The sequence below is a fragment of the Staurois parvus genome, unplaced genomic scaffold (genome assembly GCF_062004578.1).
Source record: "Staurois parvus isolate SC_StPar_1 unplaced genomic scaffold, SC_StPar_1.0 ptg000525l, whole genome shotgun sequence".
NCBI lineage: Eukaryota > Metazoa > Chordata > Amphibia > Anura > Ranidae > Staurois > Staurois parvus.
Window position 1 is genome coordinate 3665612 of NW_028318321.1, and position 23718 is coordinate 3689329.

General features: G+C 40.4%; 1 protein-coding gene across 1 annotated transcript in view; it reads left to right on the forward strand.

Moving 5' to 3' along the window:
• Positions 1 to 23718, forward strand: part of LOC149451697 (adhesion G protein-coupled receptor A3-like) — an 892717-nt gene that overhangs the window by 284305 nt on the left and 584694 nt on the right. The window contains exon 12 of the mRNA XM_089690279.1: positions 17250 to 17459. Within this exon, the coding sequence (XP_089546405.1) occupies positions 17250 to 17459 (210 nt within the window). The remainder of the gene's footprint in view (positions 1 to 17249; positions 17460 to 23718) is intronic.

A 23718-nucleotide genomic window follows, 5' to 3' on the forward strand; every position in this document is an offset into this window, starting at 1 on the left:
CCAACATTGCCACTGATCACATCCCCCTAAGCACTGTCACTGATTCTATCCCCACCAGCACTGTCACTTATTCCATCCCACCAGCACTTCCATGTATCCCACCCCCCAGCACTGCCACTGATCACACCCTCCCCCCAGCACTGTCACTGATCCCAAGAGTCCTAGGATCCCTAGTTTCTGTCTATTGTTGGGCCCCCTCACCTTCCTAGTCCATGGTGTACAGGCAGTGAGATGACGTGCTTCAGAAAAACTTGTATTTTTATCAATGAATCAAAAGCAGCCTCTGGTTGAGGAAGAGGTAGACAGATGATGCCACAATCTTTACCTCAACCATTCAGAGGAAGCCTTGTAATCGCTGATAAAATACAAAGTTTCCTGTGACTGGCTGCGCAGCACTCACCCTGACTTGATTTTGTTTCAGCAGCAGACATGAAGTCCCTGTACTGCTGCCTGAACACAGCACTGTGTACTCTGTGGCTGATGCCACATACAGTTTATACAGTGGTGACAGTGGACACAATAATTAATAAAACAAACTATTTAAAGTGATAGAAAAGCTGGAGGTAGGCTTTAATTCAAGTCATTTGCAATTTTGAATAAAAATTGTGAAAAAATAACCAACATTTCCGTTTAAAAAAAAAAAAAATATATCCATTTGCCAGTTTATAGCATAGCAATGAATTGTGCCAAAAAAGTTAAGCTGTTGTGAAGCTAATTGATGTGCACTGATGCTATGAGATTTGGCCTGGGAATATAAAGCATGTCTGCAGAGGCAGTGTGAATTAGGGCTGGCATGGGCCCCCATTGGGTTTGCACCAAATACTTATTTGACTACATATTATCCAGACAATATTTAGGATACAGTCGTTCAAGGGTTGCATGGGTATGTGTATGCATCTCTTGAAAAAAATGGTCAGCACTTACAGCCGTAAATAATGGGGAAAGTGTGTGTGTGTGTGTGTGTGTGTGTGTGTGTGTGTGTGGGGGGGGGGGGGGGGGGTAATTGACTACCTACGAAAACGGTAATTCACTTTGGGACTATTTTTGCCTGTGTCTCTTCACTTTTGCTTTTTCTGCTCTGTGCTCTTATCTCTGCTTATTTTTGCTCTCAGGTTGTAATACTATTCCTCCTTCCTTGTCATTCTTGTGTTCGATGCTTTCCTCTAAGCGCTGCTGTGATCTTTAGACCAGACGTACTTTTATTTTCTTGTTCTTACTGTCCATTCATCTTTATAAGCCCCTCTGCCTATCACTTTTATCTCTGTTTTATATTGCAGCCTCCTTTCTACTGCCTCTGAGATAAGTGGCAGCCAACAGTATTAAAGAGTTTTGCTGTAGCAGTTCACACAATCTAAGGCTGCACATAGACTTTAGATAGTGGTCTGATGTATGGACTTGGTCCAACAATCCATAGGGCAGTAAAACTTGTCAGTGTTGCAGTAAATTTGCAAGGCTGGCTCTTCAGACCTAGCAAGTTTGTGTCAACACAGAGGGAATCAGGAGGAGGTGAGCATTGCAGGGAGATGCTGCCAGCACCACTTATTTCCTAGGAGAATAATAACAATTTGAACAGGTTTTCTGGCCAAGCCAATCAATGTTCCTTTTGAGAACTGTTGGCTAGCTGGCCTCTACCTGCCACCACAGATATGAGATTATTGCCTGAGTTTGCCAAAAATGCAGGATCAGACAATTCTCATCTAATGTCCAAGAGCTGCTTAAACGTATCCCTGATTCTTTTCCCAATCAATACTATTTCCCCTTCTAAAGCAGGCACTGGTGGCCCTTTGCTCCTTGCTCATCTCTACCCCTGTCTGTTCATGCAATACAAACTTATAGTGCGCTCCACTGATCGCTGAAGAGTGTTTGCATTGATAGTGGTCAGGTCAGGTCAGGTGTGCCTAACCTATAAAATATGTGGGAAGCTCAAGTTGTCTTCATAATGTACAGCCTTTGAGGACGTTTTGACATTGTCAAAATGCATTTGACAGTGATGGATCTCCCTCATTGGCAGCACATTGTGATTACACTTTCGACTGTCTCTGAATATCCAAATCCATTCTCTGCCACGCTGACAGTTGTCACTCATCCTCAGTAGCAAGCAGGTTAGACCATAAACTGGCGTCCTCTAATGAAAGTAACATTTGTGTGTGGCTGTGCCCCCTTAAATTTGCTGTACCTTATGTACCTGCCTAGGAAACCCTGGGGATTATCCATTACTGCTGTCCTCATCAGTCAAATTTAGCTATTACTGTGAACAGCTACAGTTGTTGCAGATTATGTCACTTAGGAGAAGTCTCAGGTGGCCGAATCTGTAGGTTCATACAGACATGCAATCCAACCTACAGACACATCTTTAAAGTGGAGTTCCACTCACTCTGTAAAAAAATAAGTCAGCAGCTACAAAAACTGTAGCTGCTGACTTTTAAAAAACAGCCACTCACCTGTCCCATGATCCCGCAGTGCCCCTGTTCCACCCGCAGTTCTATATTCCTGGTGCCGGCATCTTCAGCGTGGGCACCTGGCTGTGACAGCTTGCGGTTTCACAGCCGGGTGCCCACTGCGCATGCGCAAGTAGCGCTGCACTTCCTGAATGGCCCCGTTGTCTTCTGGGACTTGTCACGTGTCCCACAAGACTATGGGGAGGGAGGGTAGGAGGACAACTTCTGTTTCCGATCGTCTAGGCAATCAAAGCGGAAGTGGGAGCGGGTACCTGTCAATTTTGGGTACCTGTTTCCCAAAGGCGCCAATCCTTAATGGGGAGCGGGGGACCAGTCTTTAAAGCGGAACTTCCCCTTTTGGGTGTAACTCCGTTTTAATGTGTACATAAATTCATTTAAAACATGACCGTAAATCATAAGCTAACATCCTTCATTTTAATTTGAAAAAACTTATATGGGGAAAATTTAATAAAGTGGACATTGCAAGTGTTGAAAAAAACAGCAAAGAAATTATACAAAATAACGCAGAGAAGTTCTTTGTAACCCTCCACCACTGTAGTTGGCCATGATGCTGTATAAAAAAACTGAAATAAAAGTGAAACTATTATACATAGTAACCAATTCTTTTTTTCATCTCAATGGTCAATTTAATCCTGTTGGTAAGGGTTACAGTTAAATGTTTGTTCTACTTTTTTTTTTAGATAAATCAGCTGTAGGGTAACTGTGACTAGGCTATAGACCAGTGGTTGTCAAATTATGACACCAGAATCGGTGTGAGTGAGTGCAATAATAACCTCAGCATTGGTGTCAGTCAACGCAATAATAACCCCCAGCACTGGTGTCAATATGTCCAATAATAACCCCCAGCATTAGTGTAAGCTAGTGCATTAAAAACCTCCAGCACTGGTGTCAGTGAGTGCAATAAAAACCACCAGCATTGGTTTCAGTGGATGCAATAATAATAACCAGCATTGGTGTCAGTGGGTGCAATAATAATACCCAGCATTGGTGTCAGTGGACACAATAATAACCCCCAACAATGGTGGCAGTAGATGCAATAATAACTCCCAGCATTGGTGTCAGTGGACTTAATGATAACCTCAACGTTGGTGCCAGTTGAAGCAATAAGAACCCCCAATATTAGTGGCAGTCAATGCAATAATAATCCCTAACTTTAATGTTAGTAGACCAAGTAATCATCTCCAGCACTTGTGTCAGTGGACGCAATAATAAACTCCAGCATTGGTGCCAGTGGACATAATAATAAAACCTTGCATTGGTGTCTGTTGATGCAAAAATAACCCCCTAGCATTGATGTCAGTGAATTTAATAACAGATCCCAGCACTGGTGTCAGTACTCCACACAAATCCCCCCCCCTGTGAAATTTAACCCCTGCCCCTGTGACGGTGCATGGCATCAGACCCCAGCCCTTCTCACCAAGTTGTGACCGAAGGACCAGCCGATCTAAGACCACGCTGTCACTTGCGTAACAATGCCAATCTCAGATGCACCCTGCAAAAAGGTTTTCCAGCTCGCTGGACCACAATCTATGTGCCAGCAGCCTGAGAGCGATTGTTACTGGGTCAGGTTAATTACACAATTGCCCTTCACACTGCAACCACCACCTTTTTACAGAGAAGGAGGAAACTCACAAATCTTAGCAGTAACACTATGATATTTGAATAAGCGTCTTTACACACACTGCCACGGCAGACATATGTTTGCAGAGGGCTAATACATATAGTAGCACTCACCAGGGACAGGGATCATTTAGTTTGCATTAAAAGCTTTAGTGACAGTTTCAACACTTTTCAGAAAATAGAATTTATTACTAAAAAGGTCAAAAACTGTGCAATTAAAATATTTACAGAAAAAGATGATATATATATATATCTATATATATATATATATATATAGATATATATATAGATATATATATATATATAGAGAAATAAAACAGAGAAATAAAATTTAAAAAGTTTCAGAAGGTAGGATACTTGCAAAATGTCCTTGGTTTAAGCAGAGTCCAAACTTCCGAACAAAAAGGTTGCCTGTCTCCCAAAGATGGTTCCTGGTGTTAAAAGGGAGAATCTCTTCTTTCTCTCTCCGGGCATGTCAGCCTTTTTTCTAGTATCCCCCAGGGGTGTCTCCTAAAAGTGAAGAGCCAATCGCCTCATTTGGGATGGGTGTTAGGCGGGGACCCAGGCTATGACCAAATCCCTTGCAAGTTTATACTATGGTCAATAACCTTCAATAGGTACATGTAGCATCCTAGCCACTGGCAGGTTAATATGCAGAATCATATTCTGAACGTCCAGATATCAAATATGGCATATCCTGCCACTTCGGATAAAAATTTATTGCTTTCTACCCTCTTGTAGATGCTACCTAGGGATGTAAGGTGTCAGGTGACTCGTATTAAAATGACCTATCTGAATATATGCTTTATACCAATATGCTCCGTTCCTGTTGAAGTTTATGAATTTGTATGTAAAGTGGCTCATGTGGGATGTACATTTTTATGGCCTCGGCTGTCATGCTTACAGGTCATGACTGACTGAGTTATAGTTTTACGACGGGCCAAGGAAAGTGTTTGTCAGACACTTCTGGCACCAGGCTTAATTAGGAACTACAACCATGAAGTTTATTCAGTTGTGCCTTATGCACTTGTGACCCCAGTGCACACACACAGACCACATTCCATTCAAAGGGGAGGGGGGACTGGACGAAGTGAGAATGATATTTGCAGATTAGGATACAAGATGGGAGACTTTAACAAAATGGTTGTCAGGTCCATGTGTCTAAGCGCACAATTGCCACAGCCCCAAATTGGTGGTTACTGGCAGTGAATGTTCTCCCCCACCCCCCATTGGTTATTACTAATCCATCACATACTCCCTTGTCACTCTCTCCCTTTCTCCATGGCGGGACTGACTTTACTTGTACTTGGACAGAGAAAACTCAGTACAGTCTCTCTTTCAGTGTTAGGTGCTGGGACACAGAGAGTATTCCAGCACCCTGCCGTTCTGCTGTCTGTACACTATAGTGTCCAATAGCCTGCTGGCCACATGCAGAAGGCCTGTGTGCCACATGTTGAGCACCAGGGCTATAGATATTCAAATATTTCCATATTGTTAATGAGCAATAAATGAGCTTAAAATAAGTAGCAATTGCTCCTTAAATTTACAGCAAAAATAATGAAGGCTATCAGGTTGTTCCTTTCGCACAGCTGGCTGGGTGGGACAGGTTGAACTGAGCTTCTGAGAGAACAACTTTTATTACTTCAGTGCTTCTGCTGTGAACTTTAAAGATGAATTGCTACAGAGTGTCAATGGCTTCAGAGGTCAATGAGGGCTTGCTTTATTGCTCATTTACTACTTATTAAAAATATGTAAATATTTAAATGTCCATAGTCTGGCCACACGTTCACTTTAAAGATGCTCAGTTTAAAAAAAAATTACATTTTGCAATACCTACTCCTAGTTAAAGATTCAAGACCAAGATGTTTTTGTATTCTCTAAATTTTCAGGATATATTCCTTTCTTTGAGGTTTGTCTTCACTTGCTGATTTTGGTGCAGTACTTGTCATTTTGGTATATACATCAGTATTCTGTATTGTCAGCAGTGTTGTTATTACCAGTATATTGAACTGCTTGTTTATCTGCACCCTGGTGCTACTGTATATGCATTATGATAGCTGTATCCATTTATTTATTCTAGTAAAACAAGTAGCTTTCTTTTATGATGGTGTATTCATTTATTATTTCTGAAACATTCTGATGTTTCTTTTGTTGGAATCCTAAAAGCCATATGAAAGGAAAAATGGAAATGTATGCAAGATGTTGTTTTTTCAGCAGCAGAGATCATTCCTTACATTATTCAACTTCAACAATATCTTGGCTGACCTCAGTTTTCAGCAAAGTCGTTTAACTATTGCTTGCTATCAATTAACCTGGTAATTGGGCAATAATGATCTGTAAGCTCCCTCTAAAGTGTTTTCACATCATAATGCTACAGAGAGCCATTTGCGAGTCTAGTTTTGATTATGATAAAAGAGGGCAGAAGTAACCAAGCGGAGGATATGTTTTGAAAGAATTTCGTATCTGTAGAGCATTAGTATGAGTATTAAAATAGAAGCTGCTTCTATTGATTACTCCTTCGAGGCTGCCTGGCACAGTGTGAGAGCTGAGCATCATTCTCAACTCTAAGTCTATTTATTTTAATGGTTTGCATTGGTTTAAGACAATTCAAGAAAACTCAGATCCTACCCAAATAGGGGTATAGATTATAAGCAGCCCACATGGACTGTCCTATAGGGTGGTGGGGCCAAATGGGCTTGAATGGCTAGATTGAGTGGCTTTACTGTTTACCATCAGTTTCGGCAAGAGGAGAGCTGCTTCTTGCAACTGAAATCAACAGCAGATTCCTATAGACTGGAAAGTGCCAAATAAAAGACATGAGGATGTGGAAAAGTGTCACTATAGTTGTCAACTAGAACTCTTTTTTTTTTTCTTTATTTCCTAAACCCGTACTACAGTAATGTCAGGTGGAAGTTGATTGGTTCTATGGGAAACCAGAAACTTTTCATGCATCATCCTCATTGGTTATCCTACTGTTTCCTGCCAACAGTTGGCAACTAAAGCAAATAGGAATAAAATAGGAACAAACAAAAGGAAGTGTAGATGAGATTTTAAATGGTGCTGAAACTTTCACCTTCAGAAAAACTAAGAAACACATGTGTAAAACCAACATTTTAATACAAAGTCATATTAAAATATTTTGGGGTTAAACCCCTAAAAGACCCTCAGGAGCCATATTCAGTTGCACCGTTGAAGAAGCTGCAATTGCGTAATGCATCGAGATATCAGCGCCTCCTTTATGATTATATGTTTATTTTATTTTGATGCTGTAAGCTGTTGTTCACTTACATTCATTGATGTATGGGGGGAGGTGCTTTTGGGGTAGCTGAGCTGACCATGGTTTGCTTTGGATATGACCAATTGTCTTTTAGGGGTTGAACTCTAAAGTATTTTTATATGACTTAGTAATAATATTTTGGTTTTATACCGGTTTCTGATTTTTTTCCGAGGGTGATCGTTTCAGCACCAATTAAAATTGCATCTATTCTTCCTATTGTTTGTTCATATTACTATTTAGGGATGTAGTGCTGAGCCATTCAGTTGAACCCATTATCTGACTCAACTAAAGCAAACAGGCAGAACCAGCATGCTTTCTGCTTCCATTCCCAAGAATCCATCAAAGTAAGATTAGCTATTAGGAAGCCCTCCAATCTCGTCATTCTGTCTTTGTGTCAATACTGGGGATGCTGAATGAAGTTCTGGATTTGCTTGGGTGGCCTAATTTAGTAGTGAGTGCCCACCATGAGTTCGGGGACTTAACATCAACGCTAAAATAGTTGAATGCATATGCATATAAGCAATTCAATTAGCATAACAACAACTGAACAATTTCAAGAAAAAGTTTAACAAAAAAAAAAGCAATTCTGTACAGTCATCCACCAGACTTTGAAAAAAGTTGCTTTTGATCTGTAATTGTAAAAATTAGCACTGCAAGCAGCTTTTAACAAAAGAGAAGAAAAAAAATGAAATATTTTGTTTTGGCAAGTATAGTCCATTTGCATTTTGAGGGACCCTTCCTCCGAAAAACAGCAGACTTGCCTGCTGGTGGAGGTAGCTGTCTATCCCCTAAACCACCAGTGTAATAATAAAATTAGAAACCACCAACATTACAAAATTTCTTTACTAGGAATAAAAACAATTCCCTTTCAATCATTGGCAGCACTACCCCCACGGGAGCCACTAGTCATTTTTGGTCCTCTGCTCTCTGTGTGAGGCCTCACCCTCACTGACACCACCAGAAAATCTTGTCTGTAGGCCCTCCAGCATAGAAACATAGAAAAGTGACGGCAGAAAAAGTCTGAGTGGTCCATCGAGTCTGCCTGTTTTTTGGGGGTTTTTTTGTGTGTGTGTGTGTGTGTGTTTTTTGGCTGGGGGGGGGGGTGTTTTGGTCCTGGAAGTTTATTCCAAGCATCAACTACTCTTTCAGTAAAATAGTACTTTCTCAGGTTAGTTTTGAACTTTTCTCCAGCTAGTTTAAGGCCATGTCCCCGTGTTTTTGATTTTGGTTTCATGTTGAAAATACTACCCTCCTGAACCTTATTCAACCCTTTGATGTAGTTAAACGTTTCAGTCATGTCACCCCTTCCCCTTCTTTCCCCCAGACTGTACATGTTAAGTGCTTTAAGTCGCTCTTGATATGTTTTATCCCCCAGACCTCTCACCATTTTTGTTACCCGTCTCTGTACTCTATTCTATCTTATGAATATCTTTTTGTAAGTGAGGTCTCCAGAACTGGCCACAGTATTCTAAATGAGGTCTATCTATATAGGGGAATCAGGACCTCCTTCCTCCTACTGGTGACCCCTTTTGTGATGCATTCTAGAATTGTATTCACTTTCCCCACTGCCTGACCATACTGTTTGCTCACTTTGCAATCATCTGAAATAAGTATGGGGGTACTTTTCCTCTGAAGTGCTGGCCAACACTGTACCCCCAATGTTGTACTCTCTCAAGGGATTATTTTTCCCTAGGTGCATTATTTTACATTTAGAAACATTGAACTGCAATTTCCATTTTTTTGACCAATCTCCCGCAATGCCAAATCATGCTCCATGTTATAGACAACTCCAGGGATATCAACCCTATTACACACCTTTGTGTCATCAGCAAAAATATGTACCTTACCCAACAAACCTTTATTTATATCACTTACATATAGATTAAATAGAACAGGACCTAGTACAGAGCCTTGTGGTACACCACTAGTGACTGATCTCTGTTCCGAGTGAACCCCATTTACAACCACACTCTGGTATCTATCCTTTAGCCAGCTGCATGTCCACTGAACCACCCAAGGGCTAAGTCTTAACTTGTGCAACTTTTGTATTGGGTCATTGTGGGCAACTGTATCAAATGTCTTGCTGAAATCAAGATATGCTATGTCCACAGCACCACCCTGGTCCAAACCATTGGTAATATGGTCAACGAATCCAATCAGATTAGTCTGACATGATCTATCCTTGGTAAAGCCATGCTGCTTTGGATCCAGCAAGTTGCGTGTTTTTAAGTGATCAATGATCCTTCTTTTTAAGAGTGATTCTGTTAATTTGACTACAACCGATGTTAAACTTACTGTCCTGTAATTGCGAGCTTCTACCTTGCTGCCCTCCTTGTGGATAGGTACAATATTAGCTGTCTGCCAGTCATGGGGAACTATTCCTGTTAGAAGAGATTAATTAAAAAGATCAGTTAATGGTCCAACAACTATACCTCGAAGTTCTCATCAGGGTCCATTGCTTTATTAATCTTTAACCGAGGCAGTTCCTCTGCTACTCAGCAGACACACAAGAATTGTACACACCACCTTTTAAAATATAAACAGTCTGTATTGGCAGATTAGGATCACAAAATATAAAAGAGCAAATTGGCACATGGATGTCAATACACCTAAATACAAAAGCAACTGCAGGGGTGTGGAAATTAAAAAAAAAAAAAAAAAAACTACTTGTCCAAGGGACTAATTTGGGGTCCCAATGTACTTGTCCTGATAAAAAAAAATAATTTTAACAAAAACCATATTTAAATAAGGTCTTTATTGATAGCAGGAAGGGTTAATGGCAGAAGTGCTTTTAAGAATTTCTGGGGATTTTAAAAATGAAAGGGGCTTTATGGCAACAAACTATTAATGTTTTTAACATTGCACTGTTTATCTCCTATTCACCTCCCTGCCTATCTCCAGCACCATACCTGGGGACTAGCAGGGAGGTGAGAGACCATGCAGTGTAACAAGCACAGACTGCTCATCAGGAAAGGAGAGTGTCCGGCTCTCTTAACGCTCAGCAAAAGCATAACTGCTGAGTGAGTAAATGAGGTGCTATCCCGTGAGAAAAAAAAAAACTGTATTCCTTCAGGTTACCCTCGCATACAGAAGCACTTGGGTGCTCAGAACAAATGCATTCTGAGCAGCCATATGAAGCTCCGGTGTCCACTCTGTCAACCACTTGCCCACTTGGCATTCATCTCCTACATATTTATATAGATGGATAGATAGATAAACAGAGATATTGTTTTATTTTTTGGGGGTAGAAGCCCTATAGAAGAAAATGATGAGTGTTGCAATTTTTATGTCGCAACAATATTTGCACAGGGTTCTTCTAATGTAATTTATGGGGGGAAACATATACTTTAATTTTATTGCACCCAAACACAATATAATATCCAAAAAGACAAAAAAATATTACCACAACTCAGGAATATTCATACATTGCCACATCCCAAATAGTACCAAGACAACAAAAAGGAAATTAATTTCCAAAATAGGGGACTTTAAAGGCACTGTACTTCAAACGAACACCACAATTTAATAACACATTATTTAAGTCTATTAAAAAAAAATGGTGGAATTTTTTTACAACCATTCTTTTTAATGGATTTAAATAAATATTGTTTTATTAAATTGTGGTGTTCGTTTGACGTACGATGACTTTAAAGTCCCCTATTTTTGAACAATATAATACCTGATTTTTTTTTTTTTTAAATGTAAAAGATTATGTTACGCCGAGTAAATAGATACCCAACATGTCACACTTTAAAATTGCGTTTCCCATGGAATGGCACCAAACTAAGGCACTTAAAATTCTACATAGGCGATGCCTTTAAGGTTACCGCTTTAGAAATACATGAGATCTGGTGCCAAAATGATTGCTCTCACTCTGATGTTCGCAACGATACCTCACATGTATTTTACATATGCATGTGGGGCTTACATATGCGTTCAGATTTGGGCATAAACTATCACAAGGGATAAACAACATCCCATATGACAGCATGGGCCATGACAGGTCCTCCTTATGGAGAGATCTGGGATCTACTAAATCCCAAATCTTTTCTCTGGCCTCCAATGCAGTCGATCAGACACAGATCGGTCTGATCAGCTGCTTACTTGGCAGCTAACGGCCAGGTAAACAAGGAGCTGAAGCCAGAGTGACAACATCATCAACGCTTCTGGTTTCCAGGGTAACAGACAGGGAGGAACAGCATCAGTTCCTCTCTCTTTGTAGTGCCACCATCACCCCAGGTTGCAGTGCTCCTGGGTTCTGCGCTTGGACAGGACAGCCAGGGAAACACGGCGGTGGAAGGGAAGGGGGGGGCCTTCCACCACCCGCAGAAGTGATTGAGTGGCTGTTCACTACTGCTTAGAAGGGAATAGCCAGGGCAAAAAAAAGTAAAAGAAAAACAAGAAAAAAAAAACCTGTCGGCAGCCAGAACTGCATGTCTCGGGTGTCGGGCAATATGATTTGCGCATCCCTGAAGTGATATGAGGAGTATCCATTATAGGTAAAGTAAGGGATGTCGGTGTCCCCCAGTATATTTGATATCATTGGTCAGAGTTCCCCATATAGGTTTGGTGGGTCAGGGACTGGGGCTTGTGTCCCCAGTAGAAGTGATATGAGGGGGTCACTATAAGTGAGGGGGGGTTCAGGCCCTGGGTAGGGGTCACTAACCACTGTCGGATGTGAGGACCAGTCCGGGTGTCAGTCCTGCTGGTGGAGACAAGGTCAGATTGTCCCAATGGAGGTGTGTCGGGTAGGTGGCGCTGTCTCTCCCCACCTCCCATCTCTCTTCCTTCTCTCGTTGTTTAGTCAGTCGCCCTGGAGCTCAGCCTCCCACTGCTCTAATCTCTGCCCAGCATGCACTACAGAGCTATCCCAGGGCCGGCCCAGCGCCAACATTCTCTGTAAGGACTTGTAGGCTTTTAAGGGGGGGGGACTTCTATTGCACACAGAAGTGATCGAGTGACTGTTCAGCCAGTCAATCACTTCTGCTTAGAACATGAAACACTGGGAGAAAAAAACCCAAGTACACCCTGCTGCTTGCCCGCAGAAGAACTACTGTAAAAAAAAAAAAAAAAAAAAAAAAAAAAACCCTGCATGTTCCAGGCATCAGGTGATATGGTTTGTGCATCCCTAAACTGTATAACTCAATCCACAGGGGTGCCTATGAAAAATCACATTTTAGCTTACACTGTGACCTCAAGAACATAAACAGTAGCTCTCCGGATGAGATATTATGCCCCAAGTGACCACAAGGGGTATACAAACAGCAGGGTAGACTAAGTCATTTGAGAGCTCTCAGGCAAAGGGACAAGGTTTAGGCTTTAATCTTCAGGGTCCATGCACACTGAGCTTAAAGCGGAGTTCCACTCACTCTGTAAAAAAATAAGTCAGCAGCTACAAAAACTGTAGCTGCTGACTTTTAAAAAAACAGCCACTCCCCTGTCCCACGATCCTGCGGTGCCCCGCCGCAGCCCTTTTCACCGGCCGTCCTGTTGCAGGTGCTGGCATCGTCAGTGTGGGCACCCGGCTGTGACAGCTTGTGGCTTCACAGCCGGGTGCCCACTGCACATGCGCGAGTAGAGCTTCGCTTCCTGAATGGCCCTGTCGTCTTCTGGGACCTGTCACGTGTCCCACAAGACTACACGGAGGGAGGGTAGAAGGACAACTTCTGCTTCCGATCGCCTAGGCGATCGCAGTGAAAGTGGGAGCTGGTACCCATCAATTTCAGGTACCCGCCCCCCCCCCCCACTCCCCAAAGGTGCCAATCCTTAATGGGGAGCGGGGGATCAATCTTTAAGGCAGAACTTCCCCTTTTGGGTGAAACTCCACTTTAAAAACGTTGCTTCTGTAAGAGTTTTGTGTTTTGTCTATAGGAGTGTCAGGGCAGGAGCTGAGGAACGGACAGGCAGGCCTAAACAATGTAACGCACTGGCAGACGACAACCACCACCCACAGACCGAAGTCCCTCAGGGCGCGGAGTCTAAGTCCCAGGCTGCCCTTCACCAGGGCCCCTGATGGTGGGGATGGACTTGACGCAGCCTGGAACCAGGTCCCAGCCCCTGAGACACCTCAGTTGCGGTAATGGCCGCCGCCAATGGCGTGTAGCTGGTGGAAAAGACAATAGAGTAGTCAGGCAGGCCGGGTCGACAACAACGGGACAAAACGGTACAGGACAGCAGACGAGAATCACAGGTCACGAGCCGGGTTCAGCAACAGAGGGTCAGATCAAAGGAGAACACAAAGAATAGTCGAGTCACAAGCCGAGACAGATTCCAGGAGAGTCACGAGAGTCAGAACAGAGTAATAGCATTAGGACATTTAGAGGCATATTTTAAGCTCAGCATTTAATGGCATAAAAAAAAATCATTCTGGTTTACATCCTTGAGAGCAGTTTTCTGGCACAAAAAAACACGAAATGCTCATAAACGCTTGTAAACGCCTGTACAAAAATGCTCTATATGAGCGTACTTTTTTTTCTGCCAAAAAAACTACTGCATGGACCCTTATAGTTAAAAACAGTCAACAGGTGGAGTATAGCAGCAGTATATTATGAATGTTGGATTTAGTAAAAGAATAAACTCCTTTGAAACAATGAGTATAGAGAAAGAGGCAGGCCCAGATGAAGCAGCTGAGGGGGGCTAGGATATTAAGCAGTAACAGTCAATTTTGAAAGCAATAACAATATCAGTACTCTGAAATACAGAACAGATCTCCAGGCTACTGTATATAGGGCTCTGCCTAAGGTGGCTGTGCAATGCATGCAGCATCATAGGTAATGGACCTCTGATTATGCATTGTCAACAGGCAAATGCAGCTTAGTAATGGATCTGGGGCCATAGTTTGCTAGCAAGTGCTTACAACTTAATAATTGGTCTGAGACCCTCTCACCAACTCCCTTCTTGACAGTCTATTGGTTGGGGCCTCTTGTCTTATGGTACAGCAATGCTGGCAACCAGTGTGATGGCGACCCTCTCGGCAGTTCCAGATGACAATGTACCGGGTCACCACAGCGCCAGGAAATAGTCCCTGGACTGCTGATCCTGTAGCAGACACACTGTGGTTCAGCCTCCTGGCTCTAGCATCCAGCAAACTCCAGCACAGCAGCCCACTTGCTTGGGCACAGTACAGCATCTTCTCTCCAATCCTGCTCTGGCTGACGTGCCCCCCAACTGCCCCAACATTTTCCTGGGCTCTTCCTTATATCTGACCCCTCCTGCTCTCAGGTTTACTTAGGCATTGTAGTTGTGGCCCGGAGATGATTATAATTCAAATCCTCTTCAAAACTACACCTCCCAGATTGCTTCTGTGTAAAGTCAGCCATAGCTGCATAATCCATAGCCGACATTGTGTGCAATGAGAGTTCTGCAATCAATAACATTGCCCGGGGTTACACATTTATTAAGAAGATATTAATCCAGGAAGTTTATGTGGTCCAGTTACCGAGATAACATTTCTGGACTCATCCTTGTGTATTCCTTATACCCATGTACCATCACTACCAGGCAAGAGCAAGGAAGAATGGAAGGAGTGAGACAAATAAATTAGATAGATTTCCACTTACTAGTGTTAACTTACTGTCAGGTGGGATTTTTTTGTGTTCTGCATTCATGAGGTAGGCACATTAATAGAAAAAAAGCAACAGTCCCGACTCCCAAATCATATTTCAATCCCATTTAGCAATCATGGATATATATATATATATATATATATATATATATATAAACATTTCAAAAACTTATTTAAAATGTGCTAACAGCTTTTACACAAGCCAAACTATATTTTGTCTCCATTGGCCTTAATTGATATGGTCTTATGAGCAGAGATAGTTTCCTACACAACTGACCTCCCATTAATTGTCCATAAAAGAATACTGGCAACCGGCATTATTCAGCCTCTCTTAGAAGCACATGGCAGCTAATGCAAAAAACTGGGCTCCAACCCAAACTTATCCACAATGTGAATTATATAAGTTTCTATGAAATTATAGGAATTCTAAAACTATATTTGCAAATCTAATTGGCAGCTTTTTCTTAACGTTGTTCTTTAAGTGTAAATCTATTATTCAATATGTTTAGCATCATGTCTCATTGTATACACTTTTGTTGCAAACTTTCTTACCTAGAGATCCAGACAGCACTTTCTGTTAAGCCTCTTACACACGATGAGAATATCAGATGAATGATTGTACTTTTTTTTGTATGTTAGACTCATATAAAAAAGGAAGAGGTTACTAAAGTTATGAAATTTCTCTTACAACAGAATACAATTTCAGAAGTGATGTATTGTGTATTATTTTTTTTCTGAGCATGCGTGGTCTTGGTCACTCGATTTTGTACAGGCGAATACTGTACTGATTAAACAAAAATAGTTCAATCAGTTATCAAATCGTATGAGAAAAAAATTGTGCTTGTCTCTTCGGATAATTTTGCATGAACTATTGTGAAAAGCTGTGTATTAATGATCAGATTATCAGCTGATCGCTTTGAAAACGGTATTTCTCGTCCGATTTTCTTATCGTGTGTACTAGCTATTACAGTTTGACAACACTAAGCCATTGCCATGCAAATCGCAGCAGTGTTATCAGCCTGTGTGCTGTATGAGTTGGCCACCAGGCTGCCCAGATCTATCAGATAGGCAAGCCAATGGCCAACTAATGAGCTTGCAAGCTGACAATGCTGCTGTTAATTGCAAGGTAATGGCTTAGTGTTGTCAGACTACAGTGGAAAGTACTGTCTGAGTCTCCAAATATTAAACTTTGCAACAAATTCACAAACAAATATTGTTTTAAGAAAGGTGTATACAATGGCACATGATGGTAAACATATTGAAGAATTGACTTACAAAAAAGTAGAACTGCGGTGAAGTGCCTTAGCATTGTCAGCCTAAAATAGAATTTGCATTTACTGTATATACACAAAGTCTGCCAATACTTTAAAGTTCTTTCTTCTATTTTCATCTGGCTATCCAGCCAGTAAGTCTGTTATTCAAAAGAACAAGCTTTCCAGCAGAATGCATCAGTTTATAGAGATGAGACAAACCATTTAACACTAGCAGGGGTGCGTACAATGATCAGATTTTATTTATCTATTTAAAACCTTTATCCCAAAAGAAAAAAAACTTTGTAAAACTTTGTAACTGCTTATAAAGTATTAGATTGGCTTCAATTTGTTAGTTTATCTAAATCTGCTAGTACATCTGCCACTCCCCTCCCAGCAGATTGACGATGCTGTTGTCCAGAGGTGCCCCTGTGCTACTTTTATCTAGAGATGGGCACTCTAAAACAGAAAGTATCTTACTGGCCAGATCACCAGGTGAAAAAAGCCTAAGAAAATAAAACTGATAGAGCCGTCACATCTAATGATTGATAAGCTGCAATATATTACATTTTTGTTTTTGGGTTTAATACCACTGTAACACTAAAGGTGAGTAATAGCGCTTATACAAGCCATGCTATATTTGCCTTCATAGGTCTTTGATTATTCTGCAGCTCATGGATAGCAAAGACATTTTTTTTCAGATTTTTTTAACCATGTTTGTTGTTTGACCCACAGCATGGTATGCTCTGCTAAGAATTGATGTGGGATCACTGGGATATCTTTGAGTGAATCAGGAAAGGGTTTGGAGAGTGTAAGCTTTCTAAATATAATAACATTTTGGAAGGCGTAAATACCATGAAAATGTGGTTCATTTGTATTCAAAACTAAAGTAATATGTTGTGTTGTCCATTTGTTTGAAAGAATAGTATTTTGTCAGATAATGTGTTTGTCTTGCAGCCCTGAAACAAGTGGTGTGCAGTAACAGATGTCCATGTAGCTTCCCTAAATAAAGTAATTTTAGTGTGTTGATTTCTTAAACACTTTGGCAATTGACCAGCTCCTCAATGTGTTTTTGACAGGTTTCCCTTAATATCGCACTGGAGGCTGTCCTAATCAAGCCAGCAACCTTTATTGGCATGACTTGCATTGCCTACCAGCAAACATCTGCACATTCAGAGAGATCATTGATCCGCAGTAATAAGGATGTAGCTAAGGAAAATATTCACAATTTAATTTTAAAGTGCACCTCTGGCAGTCTGACTGGCTCTGTACTGAACCTCTCCACAAAAGTAAGTGTGCATCAAATGTAATTATGCTAAACCTCTTTTTTGTGTAAATAACATTGAATGATTTCTAAAGCATCTGTTCTCTCAACCTCATATTTCTGTTTTGAGAAGATGCCAACAGCTTGAGCTGCCCATCGTTTTTGTGGACTCAGGTGGGAAACAAACTACTCTGCAATCCCTTTTTTTTGTGTATTGTTACTACAAAAAATGCAGCACAATCTATCAAAGTGATAGGGTGCAGCAGATCGTAGAACTCCCAACACAGAAAAATTGCTGGATGGGAGGAAAGCAGATGACTGTACTCAAGGGTCGAAGCTTTGCAGAAAGCATTATTGTAACTCCATAAAAACACAAGGTATCATGCTTCAACAAGCAAGGAATCTGTGAACGCATTTCATGCAACATGTGCTTACTGTTATGTGTGAAACGCGTTAACTGTTCCCTGCTTTTTGAACCAAAACACCTTGTGTTTTTATGGAGGTACAATAAAGCTTTCTGGAGTGCGGTCATCTGCTTTCCTCTAAACCTGCTTCTCCAGACCAGGAACTGGACCAACACTTTGTGGCGTACACTAGATCTACCAACACTATTAAATTTACATTGATCTCATCTGGAGCGGTGTTTCCTGTTTGTACCTAGTTTAACAAAAATATTGCTGCTAGAACCCCATGAAGAAGTCTGTGGGTTATTTAGTTCATTAGCACCCGGTTACAACTGAAATATCATGTCTGGATTCACTGACCCTTTAATGTGTAGCTCCACATTTTTGCACCTTTGAGACATGTTTGACGTGCTAATGAAGGACAGTGAAATCACTCTGTTTTGTATCTAATACTTATAACCTCTTTCTTGAGTATTCCTGAAATGTATATAAACAGCTGGCACATGAGAAGTGCTAATGAAGAATCACTGGCTTTGTTGCAAATTTTAAGTATTTCAGTATTTATGTTAGGATATAACAACTGATAATTTCATAAGAAATGGCTGTTTGCTATTTCAGAATTGACTGATTAGACTGGAAGTTTACATAATGATAGTCAGGACAAAGAACACAGTATAGTCTTAGGTTGGGTACATATTCAAAATCACTGTTAGTGGCTTTGTTCACCACTTAGGACTCGAAACAAGGACCCTAATGCAGCAAGGCAGAAGTGCTAACCACTAAGCCACAGTGCTGCCCCATTTATCAAATTGTATTGGACTATTATGGTAGAAACTGTTTTTTTTTTCTATGTTGTATGATATATGAAATTAATCCACTGTAGTTTGCCTGAAGGTGTGCGGAACAACTGTAAATTATTTTTAGAATAAACATATTTTAGGATCTAAAGGACCATAACAGATAACACTGGTATAACAAATATACCTAACAACACTGAAGCAATTTCATGGCAGGATGACATTGTTTTTGGGGGTTGTTATATCAAAAAGAATCTGAATGATGACTGTTAATGTACTGAAACCACTATCGTTTATATAAATGATGTTATATGAATCTAGAAAGGAACTACACACAACTCCTAATGTAACATGGCTATGAAGGAGGATCTTTTCTAGTGTGGGAGAAATCCTGTCCTCTGATTTGGAAACCTCAATCTATGGCTGTGTAAAAAAGTATAATTATTGTAGGCTGCTGAGACTTGACCAAAAGATATATGTATTCTGTGATCAACAGAACATTGCAAAAGCTAGATCGCAATGAGTAAGACAGGCATGCGGGATCACCCTAAGAAGCACTGTAGGAGCATCCATGGGCAGTTATGCTGTAGTTCCCTGGATCCTTCAGGTGGTTGGACTCCTTTTGGTTGGACTCCTCTTGGTGTACCTAACCCTGACCTCCAGCACAGCTACCAGAAAGTAAATGCTGGAATACTGAATGATGTTGTCATTTATTGCCATATAGGCAAATATTGGCATTTGTGTTGCAGCAAAGCCTTTATGGCCATTTTTGTGTTGCAAAGATTGTCCTGTCAATATTACTTGTTTTTTTTGCACCCATTTAGCATGCAGTTTAGTGTACCAGCACAAGAGCAATAATATCAGGGAATCAGCTATTTGCAAACCATGTGCCAACAAATCAAGCATTTTTTATCCCTGCCTGTGACTTACAAAGTGGTTGTATTCCTAATTGTGTTTGCCTGCAATAAAGCTACCTCACAATCATGCTTGAGTTTTTTTAATCAGAAAAGGATTAACTGGTAAATGCATACTAACTGGTCAAAGCTGAGAAAGGACTGTCTACTGAGTTGGCTGCCTATTACAAAATGGCTTTGCAGAATTGCTAGTGCACTGCCTGGCCCAGCTATACTGTTCTTTTTCAGTTTTTTCATTTATTATTTGCTGACGATATATGGGTTTTGAAGTTTAACTAAATGCAAAACTTTTTATTTTATTTTGGATAGAGTAAGGGAGCATTATACCCACTTTTTTTTTTGTAATCAGTGTTCCATTGGGGGGGGTGGTGTTCCCTTCACTTCCTCTTTGATAGAACCAAAAGTGAGTGGATATCCTTCCAAAGTGAGGGAATCCCAATGTGTCACCAGGGTCACCAGTACTAGTGTCCCCATTTGAAGATTTCCCCTCCTATTAGTTTTCTGATGTCAACCCAAAATTTGGGATTTTCTTTTATTTTCTCTTCAAATGATAACAGTAATAAGGACGAATAGAGAGCGAGAGAGTCTCCCTAAAAGGGGGACAGACAGCAATAAAAACTAACAGGTGTTCTAATCCATCCCCACTCATCCAAAACTAAAAAAAAAAAAATCACCTTTAATTGCACTTTAAGATTTTTAAATGTCAGTAAGTTTCGTACATGCAAACGAGTTCCGTACCAAGAGCACGTTCTTAAGTACAATTTGTTTGTAAGTCCAACAAAGTTAGTCTAGGTACCTAACTAACACAACTGGCCTAATAAATTACTGTAATATTTATTTCAGGTACTTATATAGCGCCGTCAATTTACGCAGCGCTTTACATATATATTATACATTCAGATCAGTCCATAACCCTCAAGGGGTGTACAATCTAAGGTCCCTAACTTACTTTCGTGCATACATATATATACTAGGGCCAATTTAGACAGGATCCAATTAACCTACCAGCATGTCTTTGGAGTGGGAGGAAACCGGAGTACCCGGAGGAAACCCACGCAGACACAGGGAAATCATGAAAACTCCAGGCAGGAGGTGCCATGGCTGGGATTCGAACCAACGACTCTAGTACTGCCAGGACGAAGTGCTAACCATTTAGCCACTGTGCTGCCCACAATAGGTTTATAATTATAACACATTTCACCAAAATAATACATGGAAAAAGATTGAAATAAAGATTCAGTACTGTGTGCAGTAAAGTACAAAGAAGCACCACCAGAGGATGCACGCATGAGAATGTACGCCGTAAATGTGAACTAACTCACATAAATGGACATGCAAATGCATGTTCGTATCTTTGAAAGTTTGCAACTTAAAAGTTCATAGGTAGGGGACTAACTGCACTATTTTGTGTTGGTTTTTGGTTACAATTTATCTATATACAGTTTGTTTTGCAAATAAACATCTAATACATGAGAGAGGATCCCGAGAGAACTATGAGATAGCTAAAGAAACAGCACAACAGAGGCTTCTGCTTTGAGTTTCTAGTTTGTCTGACTGAAAGTTTGTATTGGGCCATCCTTTAACAAAGGAGTCATCCACTTGTTTGTGTAAAGTGTGAATTTGTGTTCTGCAAACAATGGCCTTTTTCATTAAAGTGAGAGAATGGAACTCCCTAAAAGGAGCCTAAAGCTACATCTTCTTACTCAAAAGAACACTAGAAGAATATTAATATGTATTATTTCAATTTCAACTGACTTAAAAGGTATTTTTAAAAATGTTTGGTTTGTGTCCATAATTTAAAAATTGTACAAAACCACTATTGCTTTTTACATACAAGGTACATTGAGTGACTTTTTTGTGTTTAGTACAGGTGCAGTGTTTGCTGGGTAGTATTATGGAATGACTTTGTTAGTGATGCACAGATGAGTACTGTAAAGTGGTACCTGTGGGACATAAAAGTGGTTTAGTAGTGGCTGAGAATGATGCAACTCAGTATATCTATGGGAAGACCGAGATATTATCCAGAGAATGTTCTGACACTGAGTTATCTAGGTCATTTTATCACTGTATGTCAAGATTACATCTCTTTTTGTCCCTGACTTTATCAATGCAAAGGCTAAACTATTTGTGATGTTAGTGCATTCTAGCCAGCGTAGTGCAGAGAAAATGTAACAGTAAAGCCAATAGCACCCTATTATAAAACATTAATGCTGAAGAGCTGTATCAGCTCGTACAAACTGCTGATCCTGGCATCAATTTAAGCAGAAAGTAGTTTCAGGATTGTATAATAAAGAGCGAATGTGGTGCGGCTCACTGGTTTTGTAAGACCTTTAACTGCATTATTTTGTTCATAGACAGCTTTTTACAATCTACTACATTTTGAATGTATCCCATCATAGCTCTGAGAATTGGGATTTGTAGATTTTAATCATAAACATTTCCTGTGAAATATTTGTAAATTGTTTTGCATTGATGTTAATTTGATTATTAGCCATATTTACAAGAGTGCTTCACCCAGTTGGTTTTGGTGGAGAAGTATTGGGTAACAGAGAAAAGACTCCACCCAAAGAGTTAAAAAAATAAAAACACTTTTGGGTTGGGCTACCCATTAGCTAGATTTTGGCTTGGAGGTCTACTCTGTAGAGATCCTGACTATCAGCAATGAGCATGTACGAGCCCTAAACATCCTCTTCTTCACTTTGAGTTGAAATTACTGCAGTTGTATAATTTTTCTTCTGTCTAGGTGGTGGTATTATAATACCTTCCCCCAGTACTCCCATTTTTTGCATTATTGACGCACATGTCAGTCACTCAGAGATCAATTTCTTTTCTCCATTAATAAAAGAATGGCTCATTCACCCTTCCCAATCCACATCTCTGTTGGCCATATCAAGGAGAAAATGTATGGCTGACTTTAAAGATCCTGAAGAGTATGAAAAAAAATTCTCACCAACCATTGTTTTGCTGTGTATATCAGGCCTTAGAGGCATGCTTCTTTCTTTTTTATGGCCCAGCCTTTCTAAACATTTTTACAATTGAGCTATCTTTGAAATAATTTTCAGGTCTCAAGAAACCCACGTTTGTAGTTATTAAATCTTCAGCTCCTGGAACATTAGTATGATTAGCAAGCTGTGGATATAGTAATAAAAGAATGTAGAGGGTGACATACGTAGCATATTCGACAATGGATCGTGCTTAAATGCCCCTACTCTGTTCCACAACATTATTTTAAGAAACGATTATGGAATTATTTGTTAAAACAATGGTCACAAAATAAATCTATATAAATTGTGGTGTCCTTTACATTGGTGTTTTGTGGATGTTAGTGTAGTCCTCCTTGACATTGGTGACCAGAGAAAAAGTGCATTCTTTCATTGTTGCCAGTGAAAAAGTATCCCCTTTCATTACGGGATTGTGAAAAAGTGCCCCTTTCTTTGGTGGTCAATAGAAAAGTGACTCTTTCATTAGTGGTCACTGAAAAAATGCCCCCTTTTATTGGTGGTCAGCAGAAAAGGAACCACTTTCTTGGACAGTGCAAAAAAGTGACCACTTTAATTTTTGGCCTTGAGAAAGACGCCCCCCTTACATTTGTGGGCAAAGCAGAAAAATCCCCTACATTGGTGGTCTGTAAAGAAGAATCCCCTCAGATTGGTGCCCAGTGGGAGAAGGACCCCTACATTGGTGGTCCATAAAGAAGTCCGTAGAGGAAAGGCTTCATTGCATCAGTGGTAATTGGAAAGAATACTCCTAATGTTGGTGGAAAATGTAGTTCTAATTTTAAGACAAATACCATTAATGCCAATAATCATTATTTACCTAGGAGTTAAATGAGAGGCCCAGTCTGTCCCATGCTGTGCAACAGGCTGATGCTGGAAGAATGTGGACTCTATCCGGCAGAAATCACTGCCCAATGAACCCTTATCAACATCTGTAGAAGTCCTATGGTTCCATGGGACACCGATTGAAAAAGACTCCCATTAATCATGCAAAGGGGATTCACATAAATAAGGGACAATTAGGTGGTGACTGAACAAGTTTGAGCTGGGCAGTGTCCTGATTTCAGGACTGACTTCAGCATTAAAGAATACCTAAAGGTATAATGTTTAACTTTTTTTCTTTAGTTTTGGATAGAGTGGAGAGGGATTGGAAACTATTAGGTTTTAATTGCT